Here is a 19,678-nt window from a genome sequence, read left to right as displayed (position 1 = left end):
AGACAAACTGGCTTTGTTCAAGCTTGAAGTATTTCTATTTCAGAGAAAAGATAGCTGCTTCCTTTCCAAGAGTTCCAACGGCTCCTGACTAAGCATGCAGACCCAGCAGCTGTTCAGGTCCGTGGAAGTGACTCACATAGCTGTTGGTATGCAGAAGTCCCTTGTCATTGATAATGGGTCACCATTCCACAGACTAATCAGCTACTTGTTGCCAGCTGAATGTCCTTTGTGCAGTTCCTGTTTTAGCTCCTCTACGGTGGCCTCCCTTGCTGTTTAAACAAACAGCAGTGTAAGCAGCACTTAGAATGAGCATCAGATAACTTACTTCATAAAACAGTAATCCTTTCTATAATCCTTGGTTTTTAAAACATCTTTTTTAATTTCAGTTTACAATCAAAAATACAGACAAACACGAACATTCTTTATGAAAGGGACTGGTGGTTTGAGGAGGTAGCTCACCACCAGGTGGAGATGAGTAATAAATATTGGCCAATCCTGTAACATTCACATCCAATGAATGAATTGGAAAAAAAACTCTTGGCATTGCCAGCACCTTTTTGCTTTTGTTATTACATTTTAAAACAGGTGTGTTCAACTTTCAATATGCCTAACTATTTGAACAGCAGCGTGGAAGAGAAGCATTTTGAAATTGAAGCAGGAGCAAACCAGGACACTAGGGAAGTTCAGCTGTTTCACGGATAGTATATTTGTCAAAATTACTTCCAACCACAGCAGAGAAGAGAACCGATAGCAGAGTCAGAAGGTTGAAAGAAACGGTTTATGCTTGAGGAGAAGTCTACGGTTGTCTTCATTACTCATGGCCATATTGGAAGAGTTGGTGCTTGCTAGTTATAGAACAATACGAACATACAATTTAGCAGCAAGAATGAAACAGTCCAGGGTCAGGGAACTTAGACCTCAGAGTATGAGTGTCCACTTCAGATAGAGACAAGGAGCAATTTCTTCAGTGGGTAGTGAATCTGGATTTCTTTACTACACTGTGCTTTCAAGGCTGAGTTGTGAAACATATTCAAAGTTGAGATAGACAATTATTAAATCAGTAAGGAAATCGATGGTTCTGAGGAAAAGGCAGGAAATTGGGAGTTGATTATCAGATTAGCCATGATCTCATTGAATAGTGGAGAGGATTTGATGGGCCATTGGTCTGTGTCTGCTCCTACATTTTATGGGTAGATGATCAGCTACGATCCAGAATGGTTGAGAGGGCGTGAGAAGCTAAATAGCCGAATTGCACTCTGCTTTATGTTGCTCTCACCTCGATTCCATCATAAACCTACTCAAAGCCCTACTAACCAAACCCAGCAGAATCCCACAGAAAACTTGTCCCACCAGTACTTTGGTCACGTGACAATAGATCAACAAATTGGAGCACCACAGCAAGCCCTCTGCTCCCCACCCCTCTCCCAGCTATGATCCACTGCATACCCCTTTCCCTTTTCCAATTTCCAGAAGAGCCTCACAGCAAGTCACCCTGTCTCTTCAAAGTGATATGCAAACAAAACAAGATTGACATGTGGAAAGATAAACTTTCCATACAATGAGTGGTTAGGATCTGGAACGTACCATCTGGAAATGTGGTGGGGGAAGGTTCAATTGAAGCAGTCAAGATGACACTTTGTTCAGCAAGTCTGGCAGCATCTCAGTTCTGAGGAAGGGTCACTGGACCCAAAACGTTAACTCTTTTCTCCCCCACAGATGCTGCCAAACCTGCTGAGCTTTTCCAGCAACTTTGTTTTTGGTCCTGATTTGCAATTCTTTCAGTTTTTATTTGACATTGTTCAGTCATTTGGATAGTGACGGTGTGCAGCAATATGGAGGGGAAAGGCAGGAGATTACCATTAGATAAGAGAGATGGTGCAATTATGATGGGCTGAATGGCTTCCTTCTGTACTGTAATGATTCTACAATTCCGAGCAGACCCCCACAGGAAGTCCCTTTCCTGCCCACTCTTGCACAGCAAGACCCGGCCCCTCCCCTCTCCCAAGCAGAACCCCACAGCAAACCCTTTTCCCTCTCCTACTCCCGGCGGAGCCCCAAAGCCGAACAGGCTTTCCCCTCTTAGAGACGGTCCACGCACGCACCAGCAGAATACATAAGATAGCAAGGAGCGCTTTACCTGCTCACAAGTTTCCGGAGTTGTATGGAGAATGTCGTTCAGCTCCGGAAACATACCGCCGGCTGAGGGGCGCCCCACGTGACTCCGTCCAACCGCCGTCCCGCCGGGGCTCGTGCGTGTTGACGTCACGGTGGGGCGTGGTAGCTAGCCGTCGAGGCTCCGCCTCACAGAGACCGAGGTTCAAAATTGCTGGCCGTGGGCGGGAGGTTGAGGGGCAAGAGACCCATAGACTCCGCTGAATGGTGGCAGCACTTTCCACAGGCTTATGCTCCTTCCACGAATGTGAATTGTTTGTTATTCTCCATCCAGATCCTTTAAGATTTTGAAAATCTGAATCAAATCTCCTTTCCAGCTTCCTTTCTCCAAGGAATACAATGTGGCTTTTCCAGTCTATCTATACAACGCCTCATCCCTAGAACCGTCAACTCATTATTAAATCTTTAACAGAATCATACTGCTGAGAAGAGGCTCTTTGGCCAATCACTGTCTACACCATGTGATTAAAAAAAATTTCTCAAATCCCTTCTGAACGTCCTGCCTTTCAGTTTAACATGATGCCCTCTTCAACTAAGAGGTTCAGTTGCTTCAAACAGGATCCCCTCTCAGGTTTCTGGGCTCAAAATTAAAATTACAAACCTTCGTACTATTGTTGTGTCACAGGCACTGAATTACAGGCATTTTTCAATTTATGAGCTTGCGACCTATAAACATTTGTGCTTATGAATGATATCCCGTACAGGGATGTATTGATATTAAAACAGTGTTTTGTAACACAGACAGCTGTGAGCATGCCCATTGGGAACTTGGTTCCAAGCGCTGGCATTGTCATTTAGACTTTACATGTGATGACATGGGCACATACAGTATTACACATAAGCAGACAAGAGTGTTTCAGTAGTGGGAGGAGGGATGCTGGACATGAGATTTGGTAGTGGGGAGAAGGGGTATGGGTGGTGGGTAGAGGGATACCAGATATGGTCCAGAATGCTGGAGAAGGCCCAAAGTGAGAAGGGAAGAGAAGGAGAGCACAGGATGCCCTCTTCCCCTGTGTTTCTATGTTCCCCCAGCTACTGGGCAGGGCACGCCTTGTCATCTGTCCCCACCACCCCTGTGCTCTCTTAGATCCTGATTTCTCACTTCCAACTTTCAGGAGTTTTCCTGATCTCTTCACCACTCCCAGTCCTGATCTCTTTCCCAAATCTGGCTATGTCCTTCTGAAATCTGCACATATGATTCAAAGTGGCACATGACATGCATGTATTGGTGTCACCAAGCACAGACCAACATTAATTTTAAAGATCCAACATGTGAACATTTCCTCATGCTTACAAATGGTAATTTTAGGTGGTCCTGCATTGTATTCTGACTTGCGTATAAACCGACTTGTGAACGTACTCAAGAACATAACCCCTTTGCAACCCAGATACTGTCTGATTTATACACATGGATGGACTGAACTTCACAGAGCGCTGCAGCAATTTATTATTAGCAGACTGAGGGAATGCAGTTGTGATCGAGAGTCCTTCAGTGTGTATGTGAAGCCTTTTACTGCTAGTAATATCCTATGCAGTCCTGATAATTTGTCTGTTAATAAGGCGGTTGGGGAAAGCTTTGAAAAAGATGCTCATCTATTGTAATTGTGGACAATTTCAAGAGACAGCAGTACAAGACAGATTTGTGTGTGGCTTAAAAAGTAAGGCTATTTGGGTGGTAGGGTGGCTCCATGGTTTGCATGCTGCCACACAGTGTCAAAGACCTGGGTTCAATTCCACCCTCGAGCAACTGTCTGTGTGGAGTTTGCACATTCTCCTTGTGTCTGCCTGGGTTTCCTCTGTGTGCTCCGGCTTCCTCCTACAGTTCAAAGATGTGTAGGTTAAGGGGATTGGGCATGCCAAATTGTCCTGGGATGTGTAGGCTAGATGCATTAACCATGGGAAATGCATGGTTACAGGGATGGGATGATCTGGGTGGGATGCTCTTCAGCAGGTTTTTGTGGAGTTGATGGGCTGAATAGTCTGCTTCAACAATGTAGGGATTCTTCTATGATTTGTTTTAAGTTACTGAAATAATCAAAGTTAACATTCAACAAAGTTTGCAATAGATAGGCAAGAAGGCAGAAGTCTGCTGAAGCAAATAATTTCCATCTGAATAGGTCAGAGGTCCAAGTGAATGCTGCGCAAAGTCCTATTGCTGATAATTAGGCCAAAATTGGGAACAGAATTGTTTCTGTGACTGCACAGTGCTATAATTACAAAGAGAAGGGCCATCTTGCCATGGCATGTCAGAAGAAGGAGAAAACACTGATAGAAGGAAATGGCAGTAATTTAAAATGATTCTTGAACAGCTAAGGTCAATAAGGCATCAACTGAAATCTATACAATAAGAATCACAAGGACATTCAATGAAAATTCACAGATCATTCCAAGAAACATTGGATGGAACTCCAATGGACATGGAGGTTGACACGGTAGCATCAGTGGGTGTGATTCTTAAATTAATATACTGTTAAAAATTGATCCACCATCAGTCAGAGAAGTCATGCATAGAACCAAGAAGTTATGGAGGTCAGAGGGTGCCCATAATGGGAAATGTGATTGTTCCAGACTCTTACAAGAATTAATGGATTAAGCAACTCAAGGGTGACAAGTCAATAACTTGCCTAGTTCAGTAGAAACTGTTAAAAACACTCAAGTCTAAATTGGGATGAGATTTTTTGTATGAAAATGAAATTCACAACATAAGACAATGTATTACCATGTATTCTTATGGGTTAGTGGAACTGGCCATCCGATTCGAGGATGTGGAGCTAACATCTGAATTCAGAGGAATGACACACCCCCCTTATTGCAGCTCTTTCCCAGTGTCCTATGCTCTAAGGGAAAAAGAATAGAATAAGACCTGAAAAGATGAGGCAGAAGATGTTATTACAAAGGCAGAAAAGAGTAATTGGATTACTCCCATAATTGTACTACAAAAGGCAAATAGTAATGTAAGATTATGTGGGATTTATGAAGTCAGAAAATCAGGATCTATTCATTGTGTTTTCAGGAGGTCAGAATTTTTCAAAATTAAATCTGACAAATGCCCTTGCACCTTGATTCAGATGATAATTCAAAGTCTTATTTGGCTACTAAACCCACATAGGTCTGTTTCAGTTATATAGGTTGCCACTCAGTGTTTCTTCAGCCCCCAGATTTTTTGAAAGTGTGATAAGCCAAACTTTCCAAGTAATTCAAGGAGTGATATTATGTGAACAACATACTTAATTCACATCCAATTAGGCAGACCCATGTTGACAGACTCAAAAGGTGCTCCAATGTTTAGAAAGCCATGGAGTTAAGATGAAGACAGTCAAATATTAATTGTCTCAAAATTCTGCAGCATTTGATTGCTGTTTATGCATTCCAAGAAGAAACTATGACTGACAATGGGCTCAATCTTGTTCAGAAGAGTTTTCAAATTTCATGGAAATGAATGGGTTAAACACAATACAGTTTCACCATTCCATCCTGCTTCAATGAAGAAAGGCAAAATTCAATTGAATGGCAAAGGCAAAATCAGTATGTTGTGGAGCTGGTGGAACACAACAGGGTCAAGCAGCATCAGAGGTGCAGAAGAGTCGACGTTTCAGACCTAGACCTTTCATCAGGTGTATTGATTTTAAACACTCTGGAAAATAGTAACTAAGAATGAAAGCGTGAATAGCACCCTCATGTAGCCATACATCAGAATAAATTGTTTGGTTCAGTTTTGTTTTGTATAGTAGACATTGTTTTAATGTTTTCTTCGAAGATTTGACTGCCATTGTCTCCCTGTATACAATAAACTTCCTTTTCCAATAGTAGTTAATTCTATCCTTACACGTCTCTTTATTGGGCTTGCCCCTTTTACATTCAAGGAGTAAGAAGCTGCAGCGTGACGTCGAGAGCTTTACATTGGAGATGTTCACACTTCAAGGCAGCAAGTTAGACTGAGTTATTTCTCTCCAAAAAGATGTCATCATGATATCATGTGATCAGACTCTTTAAGTTACAGTCCAACATACTCTCACCCTTCTTCTTTTTATCAAAGGATCCTGCAACAAAAACATTCTTAATATTTACAATCACATATACAACATTTATGTGCATAAGACATTCCAGGGGCTGATGATTCCAGTGTGACTTGAAGCATTCATCAGGCATTTGCTTATGTTCCTTACTGCTTTTAACCTCTGGTGTTTTAGTACTAGGAACATTAACTGTCATTGTTTTGTCCTAAAACGACTGCGTTTTTAAAAATTCACTCATGGGACGTGGGTGTTGCGGGCTGGCCAGCATTTATTACCCATCACCAGCTGCCCTTGAACTGAATGGCTTGCGAGGTCATTTCAGAGGGCAGTTGAGAATCAACCACATTACAGTGGGTTTGGAGTCACATGTAAACCAGACCAGATGAGTATGGCTGATTTGCCTCCCTGAAAGACATTAGTGAACCAGATGGCTTTTCCTGACAATCAGCAAAGGTTTCACAATCACCAATTATTGCGGATTTCTTTTATCATTAAATTCAAATTGCATCATTTGCCATGGTTGGATTCTAACCCGGGTCACCAGAACATTAGCTGAGTTTTGGGATTGATAGTCTCGCACTAATATGAACAGACCATCACCTCCCAATGAGTGTTCAGAGATTCATATAATGTGTTGAGGTATCCTGAGGTACTGTCTCCCTTAGATGTTCCAGTTACTGTTCTGTTCTCAGGTATACCCAGGACTCTAATTGGCACAGTTGTGGATCTCCAACTAATGTTGGCTCTGGCTCATTTGTTCTGCTTGCCAAAAGTCGATCTGCCAAAAAGTATTCTCTATACTACATCATCATAAAGAACTAAATGATTAAAATATCATCTAGGTCACATGGGAATTCTTCCGACTCACTTAAAATTTGAGCCATGGCATGTTAGAATAATACAGGTGCAAATGTGATTCCAAATGGAATCCCAAATTGTATTGAATTGTATTAAATATTGTATTTGAACATCTTATGTGTTACAATCCCCTATATTCAACTAGAGATAGGTTTCACTATGATTAATTTTACTGAAAAGCTGAGCTGCAGTTAGTTCAACAAATAGGCCATTAACTATAGGCCAATTATACCGGTCAGCACACAGTGCCAGATTAAAAGTGATCTTAAGATAACAAAGTGTGGAGCTGGATGAACACAGCAGGCCAAGCAGCATCTTAGGACCACAAAAGCTGATGTTTCAGGCCTAGACCCTTCATCAGAAAAAGGTGATGGGGAGAAGGTTCTGAAATAAATAGGGAGGGAAGGGCAGGTGGACCCAAGATGGATAGAGGAGAAGATAGATGGAGAGGAGAGTATAGGTGGGCCAGTAGGGAGGGGATAGGTCAGTCCGGGGAGGATGGACAGGTCAAGGGGGCGGAATGAGGTTTGTAGGCAGGACTGTAGTTCATTGGGGATGATCTGGTTCTGTAGGCAGGTGCTGAGGAAGGTGATGTGGCTGCGGTACCTGGTTTCATTGTAGGAGTGTACTGGGTTACCTTTCTTCACTGGTACAATGGACACAGCCCAATCACTCACACTTACAGATTCAAAGACTCCCACCATGACCAGTCTCTCTGACTCTGGCTTGAGCTTTGAATGATTACACAAGGCACTTACGCAGCCTTTCAAAATTTGGCTTCATTCTCATCCTTGATTTTCAACTTGACAGAGATCTTTTCCATGCTAACCAAATCCCATTAAAAATAATGGCGTGTTTCTTTAGTATTTGTGATTGATCAGTCTCAGAATCTGACAAGTGACTTACTGTAGTCAGGTATGATTTTCTCCAACCACGTTCTTCCCAATAAAGCTGGAAGGTTTTCTTTGACAATGTATAAGAACAACACATTTTTGACTGATTGTAAAACTAAACATTCACATTGATGCACTTGTTCCTGTGCTGTGCTGTTCTATGTTTCTGTAATTTTCCAAGGCATCACCTCACCTGTGTAGCAATGTGACTCAGCTGCTTCTGATACATACGTTTGGGTATCAATGAAACCACTTCTGAGGTGTTTATCTCTTTTGTATTAGTTTGCAATTAAGGGAATGACCCAGTAACGGTTGGTTACTGAAAGTCTGGGTTTTTCTCATGCCATTTTTGTGCTCCTACTCTTTGGTTTCAAGCTCCCATTCCCATGAGTGAATACAATAAAATCCTGGAAACTTAAGGCTAGGAAATCCTATTTTTTGCATAATGATTGTTATTGTTACATTTTCTGATCATCTTTTTGCAATTGAGGCAACTTTACTAATTTGTGAATAATTGTACATTAAAGCGATAGTATTGGAAATAGCAACAAACAGTTGCACCTTTAACATCATAAAGGTACCCTTTACAGGAGCATTATAAAACAAAATATGGTATCAAGTCACACAAGGAGACACAAAGAGACAATGTCAGATGAGTAAAGAGATTTTAAAGTGGTTTTAAAGGAGGAAAGTCAGATCAAGAGTCTCAGAGAAATGGGGACTGAACTCCTGAACTCAGGACTAGACAACCTAAAGTATGACCATCAGCAGTGGAGCCCAAATATCAAGCAGCTCCAGGATCCAGAATTAAATGAGCACAAATATCTCCAAGGCTTTTGAGGATGAAGGAGACCCCAGAATAGAAAGGGTCCCAATGAGGCTCATCAAGCACATGGTGACAGATGAACTGCATGTGAGCTAAGTCATCAGCAACTGAGCTTTGGGATGATCCCAACTTTATGTGAGATAAAATGTGAGAGTCTTAAATAGATAAAAGTTAATTATATAATAATAGTAACAAGGGATAGATGGATATGTGATATAAAATGGTAACAGTAACAGATCGACTCCTTAATCACGATAATATAAAGTGACTAAATCAAACTTTCCAATCTAGAAACATACATGTTATGTAAAAAATTTATTGTCAAGAAAAAGAATTGCACCTATTTTATACTTGGCCATCTGGCTGGAATCAGGTTATCATGGTGTGCTGAATAAATTGAAGATCCCACTGAAAATATTTGCTATCACAGAACCTGATGTGGCAAGTAACTATTAGATGTTTTTAAGAAGTATTCAGTTAGAACAAGCTACATCCTTTTCAAGAATTTGGAATGGATCAGAACCAATCTTCACCTACGAGAGGGCAGGAATCTTATGGGAATGAGAAGTTCCAGATGTGCACTTGGCTGGTGAGCAGATATGCCTGACAAAATTCCTGGTCAATCACTAAGTGTGGTCAATACCCAATTGTTATCATTATTGTAGTGGCGCAGAGATCAGGAATTTGTCTACCCTTAAAAATGACACCTTACATACTTCTCATTAGAAACATAACCACACCTCTCAACGTTGTGTCACAACAGACGACAGAGGTCATGAGCTTTGAAAAGTGCTATCAGAAGAGCATTGGGAATTGACCTGAAAGAAGAAAACCCTTTTCAGAAATCATGCTGTCCTATAACATTCAAGAAGCGTGGATAAGCTGGAAGCAAGCACATTAACTTTGGCTGTGAATACAGAAGTATTGGATGGTCTTAAGATTTTAAATAGTTTCTTGCACAAATACACAGTGTTTTACAGTTTGAAGCTAAACTGTAGAAGTAATTTTGCCTTTAACAAGAAGTCACTCCATTTCCTGCAGGACACACTGTGGGTGAGAGATTCTGAACGGAGATCTGAACTTCAAGGGCATCAGGCCTTTTGGTTGAGTCTTTATTCAACATGGTTTTTAACAGTTCCGTCTGCAAGATAATAAAAAGAAAACATACACATTAAACAACAAGGAACAGCACAATGTTTGAGAAAGAATGTCCCTTCTCTTGATAATTACCAAGAGCTAATCCTAGGCAATTTTGTTACCTTGAAGAGCTGAGACCAGCTGGGAGGCTTTTTCTGGCAATTCATCTGGTACAATGTAAGTCAGCATTGTTAAATGTAAGCTGAATGAGAGTGCAGGGTATGAATAGCGAAAGAATCAGAAATGTTTATATTGAAAAGGATCTGTGTGGCTTTGTACGAATCACAGAAACTCTAATTTATATATCTCTCACATCTCTTTTTCTCTTTCACTATCATTAACAATCCATTTGTCTTTTGCATTGAGCTTCTACACCATCTGTTCCCTTCAAAACCCCCTCTGCTTCTGTTAACAATATTAACAACATTTTTCCAGCCTTTTTTCAGTTCTGAAGAAGTCATATCAAACTCAAAATGTTAACCGTTTCTCTCTTCACAGATGAAGCCAGACCTGCTGAGATTCTCTGACATTCTCTGTGCCATGTAAAATTTACATGCAACACAGAAAGAAATTAGCAAAGAAAATGGGGTCATGGCCTTCAGAATAAGGAGGAATCATTGGATTAGATAATGCTTCGGTGATGCTAAATCTGAAGTACGGTTTTGACCTTCTATACCTATGACAAAAGACATACTTGCCTTGAAGATAGTGGAATATAAGTTCGCTTGAGTGATTCATAAGATGAAGGAATTGCCCCACGAAGGGAGTTTGGGGAAAATAGACTTATGTTTAGTAGAATTTAAAAGATTAAGAGGTGTTTTCACTGTAACCGAGAGATTTTTTAAGGGACTTGACAGTGTCGATGCCTGGAGGATGTTGTCTGGAGGGTTAGAAGTAGGGATCACAACCTCAACATCAGTAGGTGGCTTGTTATACAAGGTAACGGTTCTGAAATTATGTTGTTAAAACCTAATTAGAAAATGTCACACAGTCTTTGAGTGGAGAAGTGCAGGCTAACACGAGGTCCCAATGGAGACAGACATGCAATCTCTGGCTCCTGATACTCTTTGTAAATTTACTCAGTCTAATTAACATCTATTGCTATCATGTAATAAACCATGCCATGTTGTTTAGGCAAGTTCCTGTTCTCATTTATACTTAACAAGGTTTTCAGTGTTCTAGCACTGCTAACTAGATAACAACATAATTAGGGGGATTGTTGGTAGCGTTATACTTCAATCATCATGGTTAGAACTATAATATATAACATGGCCAATTAAGACTGAGAAGAGATTCCTCTGCTCAAAGATTGTGGGTCTTTGTAATTTTCTACGTTAGTGAATTGTGGATTTTCAATCCTTAACAAGACAGTAATTGTTAGGTTTTTAGATAGTAAGGGGATCTATGGGTTTGGAACAGTGAGACATTGGAATTGACATAGAAGATCATTGATCTTATTGAATTTTATTGCATGGTGAAGCAAGCTTGAAGGGCTGAATGGTCTCATCATGTGTCTATTACGTTCTTAAATGTGTAAAAATGACAATACATAATTAAGTAAATGATTATGTTGAATAACAGCCATCTGGAGTCTGAGAGGAGCTCGCTAAAATCTGAAGGTCTTATGCATTTGATATTACAAACTGGTCACGTTTCTAAGTTGAAATGCTGCACAAAGGAGGCACTCTGTGGAGTAACAAGTAATGAAGTCACTCAGCAGAAAAGACTGCCTAGACCAATATTTCCACTTGGTGGAGGAGTAGGGTAATATCATGTTACTCGTTTGTTATTTAGAGTACTGCTTAAACAATGAATTGCATTAGAACTTGCTTGTATTCAAAATGAAAAAAGTACCCTTTTTTCTTGTATGATCTCCAATCCAGTATGACAAATGCAAGGGAAGCAACTTATCTTTGTGTACCCCTCGGTCGTACATTTATTCACTAACGTATTAAGATTAGCAGGGATTCTATGATTTTATGAGTGAAGCTTCTTTTGACTTTGGTGTTCAAGGCCTGAACTGACCACTAACATCTGGATAGCCCCAACCATTTCCAAACCATGAACCATTACTAAAGCATAAGTAGAAGCATCAATAGTAACCGCATAAAAGACAGGTTTTAATTCAACAAATTCCAAATCTCATTTCAATAATCTTACCTCTTTTGGAAATGCCTTTATAAATTCTGTGGGAAAACTACAATCTTTCGCTTCAGTCCATATCTGTTGGAAAGAAAGTATTTAGCCTTGGTAGACTGTGAATTAAACATTTGTTATGATTCTCAAGGGAAACAAGTCCACAATTTTTCTATGACTTAATTTTAATCACAGTTTTTGCATTTAAAACACTTAAAAAAATCACTTTGAAACAAGTCTATTCTGCAACCAGAACTGCACCCTCACTCAGCCTGCATCAATTCTTAACTGACAAGAACATCCAAACCCAATCTACATTCCATTCATCTGATACTGCACCCAGACCAAATCTGTACTGACCTTCGCCAATTACGGGACCCACAGCTAATGCTGAACCGAGATGCAATTTGTATCAATCTTCATCCCGACTGGGCTTGTACCAAACTATACTCAATACCGAGCTGTTAACCAATTTGTATCAATTGTCACTTGACATGACCCTCAGTTCTCAATAGCGCTGAGTTCTGATCCAAATTGTCTAAGCCCTTGCACATTCTCCCCGTGTCTGCGTGGGTTTCCTCCGGGTGCTCCGGTTTCCCTCCACAGTCCAAAAGATGTGCAGGCTAGGTGGATCGGCCATGCTAAATTGCCCGTAGTGTTCAGGGCTGTGTGGGTTATAGGGGGATGGGGTTGGGTCTGGGTGGGATGCTCCAAGGGGCGGTGTGGACTTGTTGGGCCAAAGGGCCTGTTTCCACACTGTAGGGAATCTAATCTAATCTAATCAAACCTTGACATCACTCCGAGACCCAATCTGAACCAGCATATCTTGCAGCTCCTGCTAGAAATTGTACTGATGTTTATGCAGCTGTGTGTAGACTCGGTTTGGTAATGTTGTGATCTCTAAACAGTGTGTTAACACAAATCATCGACTGTAAAGAATGTGCATTTGAATAAGATTGCTAAATTTTTTTCTCTCTTATACAGTTCATGTTATTGATGAAAACTTACCTTCTGCTTCTCATGATTTGTTCCAAATTGCAAGATAGGAGACATAAGTTCAAATAGTATAAGACCCAAGGAATAGATATCCACTTTGTGGTTGTATATTTCAGACATCTACAATCAAATGTTTTTTAAAAAACCACACATTAGAACTGCAACACATTTAATGAAACATTGGATATAAGAAGAAGATTCAGTGGAAATTCTCCAATATCACATTCATTCAATTTCTTAAAGTTGCATCATTTTAATGCACAAGAAATACAAGGCTCAATGTCAATAATGTTCAAATTAGCTTTAAGTACTTTGTAGGTTTTTTGTGACGAGAAGAAGAGAAACATCAACATGCTTTCCCAAAGGCACCTAGTACAGAAACGAATTTGAGTCCTAATCATATCCTCACAATTATACTGAAGGCTTCTGCTCCTTTCATATAACAGTCTTTCCACTTCAGTTACGATATCAAAATTTCCACAACAACACTGAAAATTACTTGGATTTGTCCGACAAAATAGGACAATCCGATTTGATTTATTACCGGCACATCGGTCTGTGCTCAGTCATCAGAAAAATGATGAAAAGTGACATTGACATGGAAATGATCAATAATGGAGTATTATCCATTCAGTTGTTCCAGTCTGTGCCATGCATGCACTAAGAACGGGATAGAACAGAGGAATAACGTCCTAAGTGTAAACTTCATTCTGGAATTCTGAGTAGGGAGTAATTTGGAAACTCTGAAGTATGCTGTAAGCACTGCAGACAACTAGAAATCAAATTTTAAAAGTATTGGAGAGACATTCTATTAACAACTTGAATCTCTATGTCGTCAAACCTGTTCTGGTGCCATGTACAGACGAGTTCCAACTTCCGGGGACCGAGAAAACTGTTCAAGTCCTTCTCTCTTCCAGGATGTAACAAGCCCAAAATCTCCAATTTTGATATTATTGTCCAATGCAAAAAAAATATTGGCAGGCTTTTAGGAATAAACAGAAATATCAAATTAGTATCGTGAGAACAGCAATATCAGATCATGTGCATTAAAGCAGAAATTGCAAGTCAAGAACATCAGAGAAAAGAGATCAGGTCAAAAACATCACATCAGGGACACCACATCAGGCATTATCAAAAGCAATTTGATCTGTGTTACAGTCATACGGATAATTAGAAGTTACTGTGAACTGCTGCAGGTGACATTTCTGGGATATAATTGCAAACAAAGGCTCTCTGACTAGCAACTGGCTGCTCTAAGTGCTCCTGAGATGCTGCTTGGCCTGCTGTGTTCATCCAGCCTCACATTTTATTGTCTTGGATTCTCCAGCATCTGCAGTTCCCATTATCACTGCTAAATGCATATTTGAATTAAACAGGACCATAGCTGTGTTCTTCCTCTAATGACTGAAGAGGCCACAAATACACTCTAAGAGCTGCATAAAGAAAGGTCATTTGGTAATTTTGATATGAATCAGAAGCTCCGCAAGAATATGGAAAAATGCATAATGATGATTTCATACATTCTTTAAGGGCAAGGACTTTCAGTCCAAATCCTTGATTCGATTAGAACGTTACATTGTAAAGATAGGATTAAAATATGAAGATAAGAGGTCACAAACTTCCTGCTTGAAGTTTTAATAGGGCAAGGTTGCATTGTTATTGTAATATTAGTGTTTATGAGGTGTAGAGTCATGGTAGTAATTTTATCCAAGCTTGATTTAGGCAAAATATAAAATGGACCATTAACCTAGTTCATGGATTCATGGGAAAATGAGATCTGGGCTCAATTTTTTTTAATGTGAGTTCTTTTATTTCATATAATCAACTCAGCAGAAACCTTGTAGACATATGACAAGCAGTTTTTGTCATTACTCACAGATTCCTGACATAGTTGCAACATAAGTTGGAAGAACCACTTTGAAATTCCATGAGATCATCTGCAAGTTATTTACTTATACGTCTCTTGATAGGTATTTGTAATTTCTTAACGTTGTCACGTGGGATCCAATTAAGTTTTTCCAACAACAAGGTTTTGTGAATTTAAAAATAGGAAAAGGCTATTTATTGTCACTCACTAATCTAAAAATGACACAATGTTTCACACACTCATCTTATGCACACAAAAGTAAGATGTGGATGAAGGCATTACATTGTTACAGTTCGCAATTATCCCCCATTACTTTTATGGTAATCCTATGATTTCTTAAAAGGTTTCAATATTTTATGTTTTTAAGAAGAATATTGTAAATCATAAGATTCTCAGCAGGCTGTGAGGTTTCTTGAAGTCAGTTTTCTAGGAGGCTGTTTCTCAGATAAAGCTGTAGTTGGGAACAAGTTGTGCTTTCTATATTTACAGAGTAATGCTCTTAATTAGCTTGGGTGGTTGATGGCGTGGAGTGAGTTTGATGCTTTTTAGTGGAAGTCTGTTTGCAAAATACCTTTTAACTGATTAGATAACAATCAACAAAATGGCTTTCTCATTGTGTGACTTTAACATATTGTCACTTCATTGAAAGAAAAAAACTCATTAGAGCCTTGTTCAAAAATATACACAATGGAAAGCTCAGCAACTGCAAGCCAGTTTAACTTAGGTCAGAGAAGCTTCATGAAATGATAAATAATTCAGAACAAAATTAGTGGTGACTTGGGGAAAAGTGGGTTATTCAAGGAGAGCTAGTGTGGATTTGTTAAGAGCAAATCATGTTTAATCAACATGCTGGAGATTTCTGAAGAGGAAACAGAGATGTTTGATGAGGGTATTGTGATTGATGTGCAGTACATGGATTTCCAAAAGACATTTGGTACAGTACTACAGAATAAACCTGTGACAAATTTTATATCCCATGGAATAAAGGATCAGTAGTACATGAGTGCAGAATTAAGAACTAGAGATGAGTGGCTAATGTCTTCAGACTAGACGATGGTTTGTGGTGTAGATCGCCAGGGTCTTTGTTGGGATTGTTGTTTTGTCTGATATATATTTGTAATCTTGACCGATGTGTACGGGGCACAATTTCAAAATTTGCAGATGATACAAAACTTACAGAAGATACAGCAGAACTGTAAAAGATATAGATAAGTTGATGGCATGGGAATTGTACAATTTTGATCGGAAGAACATGGAAAGATCACACAAGAAAAGGATATAGCTCTAAGGGGGAATTTAGGAGAGTGGAACATGGAGGTACAGCTGTCTAAGTCACATTGGAGGTGATTGGTTATGCTGAGAGAATGATTGATAAATCAAACAGTACTGCGGCTTTATTGAGGGTGATTATACTAAATTTGTGTAAAACACTGGTTCAGCCCCAAATGGAATACTGTATCCTGTTCTGGAAAGTTATAATGACGTTCAACAGACAGCAGACAAGATTCACAAAATGGCTCCTCCCAGAGGTCACATGACTAGACTTACGTATTCAAATTTTATTGGGTCTAGACTGTAATTAGATCAAAAGAGCTCCTTTGAAATTCAAGCAAGGGATCGAAGGCTACTGTAGGTTGGCAGTATATGAAAGTATTTAAGGGTTTTGCAAAAAATGTATGAAGAATATTTATACTTTGCAAAATATATGAAGTAATCAAATCAACCATGATCCTATTGAAGCTGAATTCATATGCTTGTATGCAGGGAAATTCCTACCTTCAAATCGCGGTGGATGTAATTTTGGTTGTGAATATAAACCAAGCCAGCACTGATCTGATGAATTATTTGATGTCGATTCTTATCCAGTTCACCTCTGCCAACATATTGTAACCAGTTCTTTAGTGTCTTCTTGCACAATTCCATTTGAATACAGAGATATTTAGTCCGCCTAATGAGAACAATGCAATGCCAGTTTTAATCATAACATGTGAAAGAAAACAGAAGAAATTCATTCATCCACTACGTGCTATTCTTTGAAGTATCTGCCCAATTCATCTCATCTTCCAACACTGTCCTCAAATAGAAAGCACGCAACTGAGAGAGTGCCCATTCTGCTTATTCTGCCCATTAAGTCATTTTCTATTCTTGATAAAATGATAATTATCTCCCAAAAAATTTGAATATGAATTCAAATTGCCTTCATTTCTTGTAGTGTTGGAGGTGAATTATCCAGGATCCATGGACAGATATTTTCTCAATAACCGACCTCAACCTAGACCTCCTGCTTCTGAGCTAAGGACACTGCCAGTGTGCCACAAGAATCTTCACTAAAGGCTGTTTATATTCTTCTAGTCAACTCTTTACTAATTTAGTGTAGAAAATTTGTGGTTACAGGACAAAGGGGCAGGGCTTGAATTCAGGCCTCATGGGACACAGTACCACTGTGACTCAAGAGCCGTTTATATTATTTTGCTGAGCTTTTCTTTAATACAATATTCAAAAACCTGTCAAACATCTCAACTTATCGTAACTGCTAAGGCAGAAGAACTTGTGAATTATACGAATAAAGGAAAAGGAGTGTGTCACTCAGTTGAGCCCATTCCACCATTCTCTTAGATCATCACTCATTGTACCTTTGCTCTTTTAATCCTGTCTCTTCATTGCCCTAGCTAACAAATCAATCGATCCCCATCCTGAGAGCTTCAACTGATCTATCACACATTGTTAATTGAAGTTGCTGAGAATTCTACAACTTTTATCAATACACAGCAAACATTGTTTCAGCTAGTATCTTTTCAATTGCCGCTCCCAATAAACCAGCACAAATTATATACCTCAAGTACCACCATCTATCCTGATGTCTGAGTATTTATGCTGTAAATAGGGTATAACAGTGATATGTATACCCCCTGCATTGCATTTCTATCAGTTACTGTGAATTTTCACATTGATTTTACGAGGTGTGTTGATGTTTTAACATAGTTTTGTTGAGGGATGTTGATGTCATGAAGCTTCGCATGGTCAGAGTTTACTGTGGTTGTGCATAACTCTTGATTTATCTGGAATATTTGATGAACCGACACACTCCTGATCCTATAGGTGCCGGTTTGTGAAAGGTTTGAGAATTATATATATATATATATATATATATATATGTTAAGAACAAATAACAAAGAAAATTATAGCACAGGCCCTTCGGCCCTCCAAGTCTGCGCTGATCCAGATCCTCTATCTAAACCTGTTGTCTAATTTCCAAGGATCTGCACCTTTCTGCTCCCTGCGCATTCATGTATCTGTCTAGATGCATCTTAAATGACATTAATGTGCCTGTCTCTACCACCCCCACTGGCAACATGTTCCTGGCACCCACCACGCTCTGGGTAAAGAACTTTCCATGCATATCTCCCTTAAGCTTTTCCCCTCTCGCCTTGAAATCATGGCCCCTAGTAATTGAATCCTCCACTCTGGGAAAAAACTTCTTGCTATCCACCCTGTCTATACCTCTCATGATTTTGTAGACCTCAATCAGGTTCCCCCCTCAACCTCCGTCTTTCTTAATGTAAATAACCCTAATCTACTCAACCTCTCTTCATAGCTGGCGCCCTCCATAGCAGGCAACATCCTGGTGAGCCTCCTCTGCACCCTCTCCAAAGCATCCACATCCTTTTGGTAATGTGGTGACCAGAACTGTACACAGTACTCCAAATGTGGTCGAACCAAAGTCCTATACAACTGTAACATGACCTGCCAACTCTTGTACTCAATACCTGTCCAATGAATGAAAGCATGCCATATGCCGCCTTGACCACCCTATTGACCTGCATTGCCACCTCACGGTACAATGGGCCTGAACATCCAGATCTCTCTGTGTATCAATTTTCCCCAGGGCTTTCCCAGGGCTGTTGTGATACCTTGCTTTATGAAAAATTACTTATTGAAATTACAGGGTGAGAATCATTATTTGAATTCTTAGAAAGACCAAAGCCACAATCCAGTTACTTGAAATCAGTCAAAGATGGCTGCACATTTGCACCACTATATATTCTCCATCCCAAAGCTATTAAGATCACGGATCTGCAAAACCTCACCAGATACAATCGCCTTTGAGGATTATGAATAGTGAGTGTTCATTCTGTGTAACAAAGCATCCAGACAATTAGAAACAAAAACAGAAGCTTCTAGAAAATCTGAACAGGTCTGGCAGCATCTGTGGAGAGAAATCAGAATTAGCATTTCAGGTAAGTTACCATAGATGTTACCAGGCCTGATGAGCTTTGCCAGCAATTTTTGTTTTTCTTCCTGATTTGCAGTGTCCACAGTTCTTTAGGTTTTCATATGGACAGCCACTAATGCACTCAACTAGGAAACTATCAAAAAATATTCAAAGTCTTAAGAACATTAGGACCTGGAGCAGTTCCATTTACCCACCCTCTCACCATAACTCTTAATTCCTTTACTATTCAAAAAATTACCTATCTTAGCTTTAAAAACATTCAATGAGGAAGCCTCAACTGCTTCACTGGACAGGGAATTGCACAGATTCACAACACTTTGGGTGAAGAAGTTCCTCCTCGATGCAGTCCTATATCTGGTCCCCTAATTTTGAGGCTATGTCCTTTTGTTCTAGTTTTATCCAACAGTGGAAACAACCTCCCAGCTACTATCATATCTATTCCCTTCATAATTTTATATGTTTCCATAAGATCCTCCTAATTCTTCTAAATTCCAATGAAAATATTCCCAGTCCACTGACCCTCCTTATAAGCCAACCCTCTTA

General features: G+C 39.6%; 2 protein-coding genes across 2 annotated transcripts in view; both read right to left on the bottom strand.

The window, feature by feature from the left end:
• elp6 (elongator acetyltransferase complex subunit 6) overlaps positions 1-2,257 on the bottom strand; it is a 46,263-nt gene extending 44,006 nt beyond the window's left edge. The window contains exon 1 of the mRNA XM_048529992.2: positions 2,138-2,257. Coding sequence (XP_048385949.1) covers positions 2,138-2,191 — 54 coding nt within the window. The 5' untranslated portion in view covers positions 2,192-2,257. The remainder of the gene's footprint in view (positions 1-2,137) is intronic.
• A 3,648-nt stretch (positions 2,258-5,905) lies between these two features.
• Positions 5,906-19,678, bottom strand: part of LOC125451813 (eukaryotic translation initiation factor 2-alpha kinase-like) — a 28,903-nt gene continuing 15,130 nt past the window's right edge. Inside the window, exons 6-10 of the mRNA XM_048529418.2 lie at positions 16,678-16,849; positions 13,876-14,016; positions 13,047-13,154; positions 12,063-12,125; positions 5,906-9,906 (exon numbers count right to left, since the gene is read on the bottom strand). Of these exons, the coding sequence (XP_048385375.1) occupies positions 9,778-9,906; positions 12,063-12,125; positions 13,047-13,154; positions 13,876-14,016; positions 16,678-16,849 (613 nt within the window). The 3' untranslated portion in view covers positions 5,906-9,777. The remainder of the gene's footprint in view (positions 9,907-12,062; positions 12,126-13,046; positions 13,155-13,875; positions 14,017-16,677; positions 16,850-19,678) is intronic.

The sequence above is a fragment of the Stegostoma tigrinum genome, chromosome 5 (genome assembly GCF_030684315.1).
Source record: "Stegostoma tigrinum isolate sSteTig4 chromosome 5, sSteTig4.hap1, whole genome shotgun sequence".
NCBI classification, from domain to species: Eukaryota; Metazoa; Chordata; class Chondrichthyes; order Orectolobiformes; family Stegostomatidae; genus Stegostoma; species Stegostoma tigrinum.
This window is presented reverse-complemented; position numbering and strand designations above follow the sequence as displayed.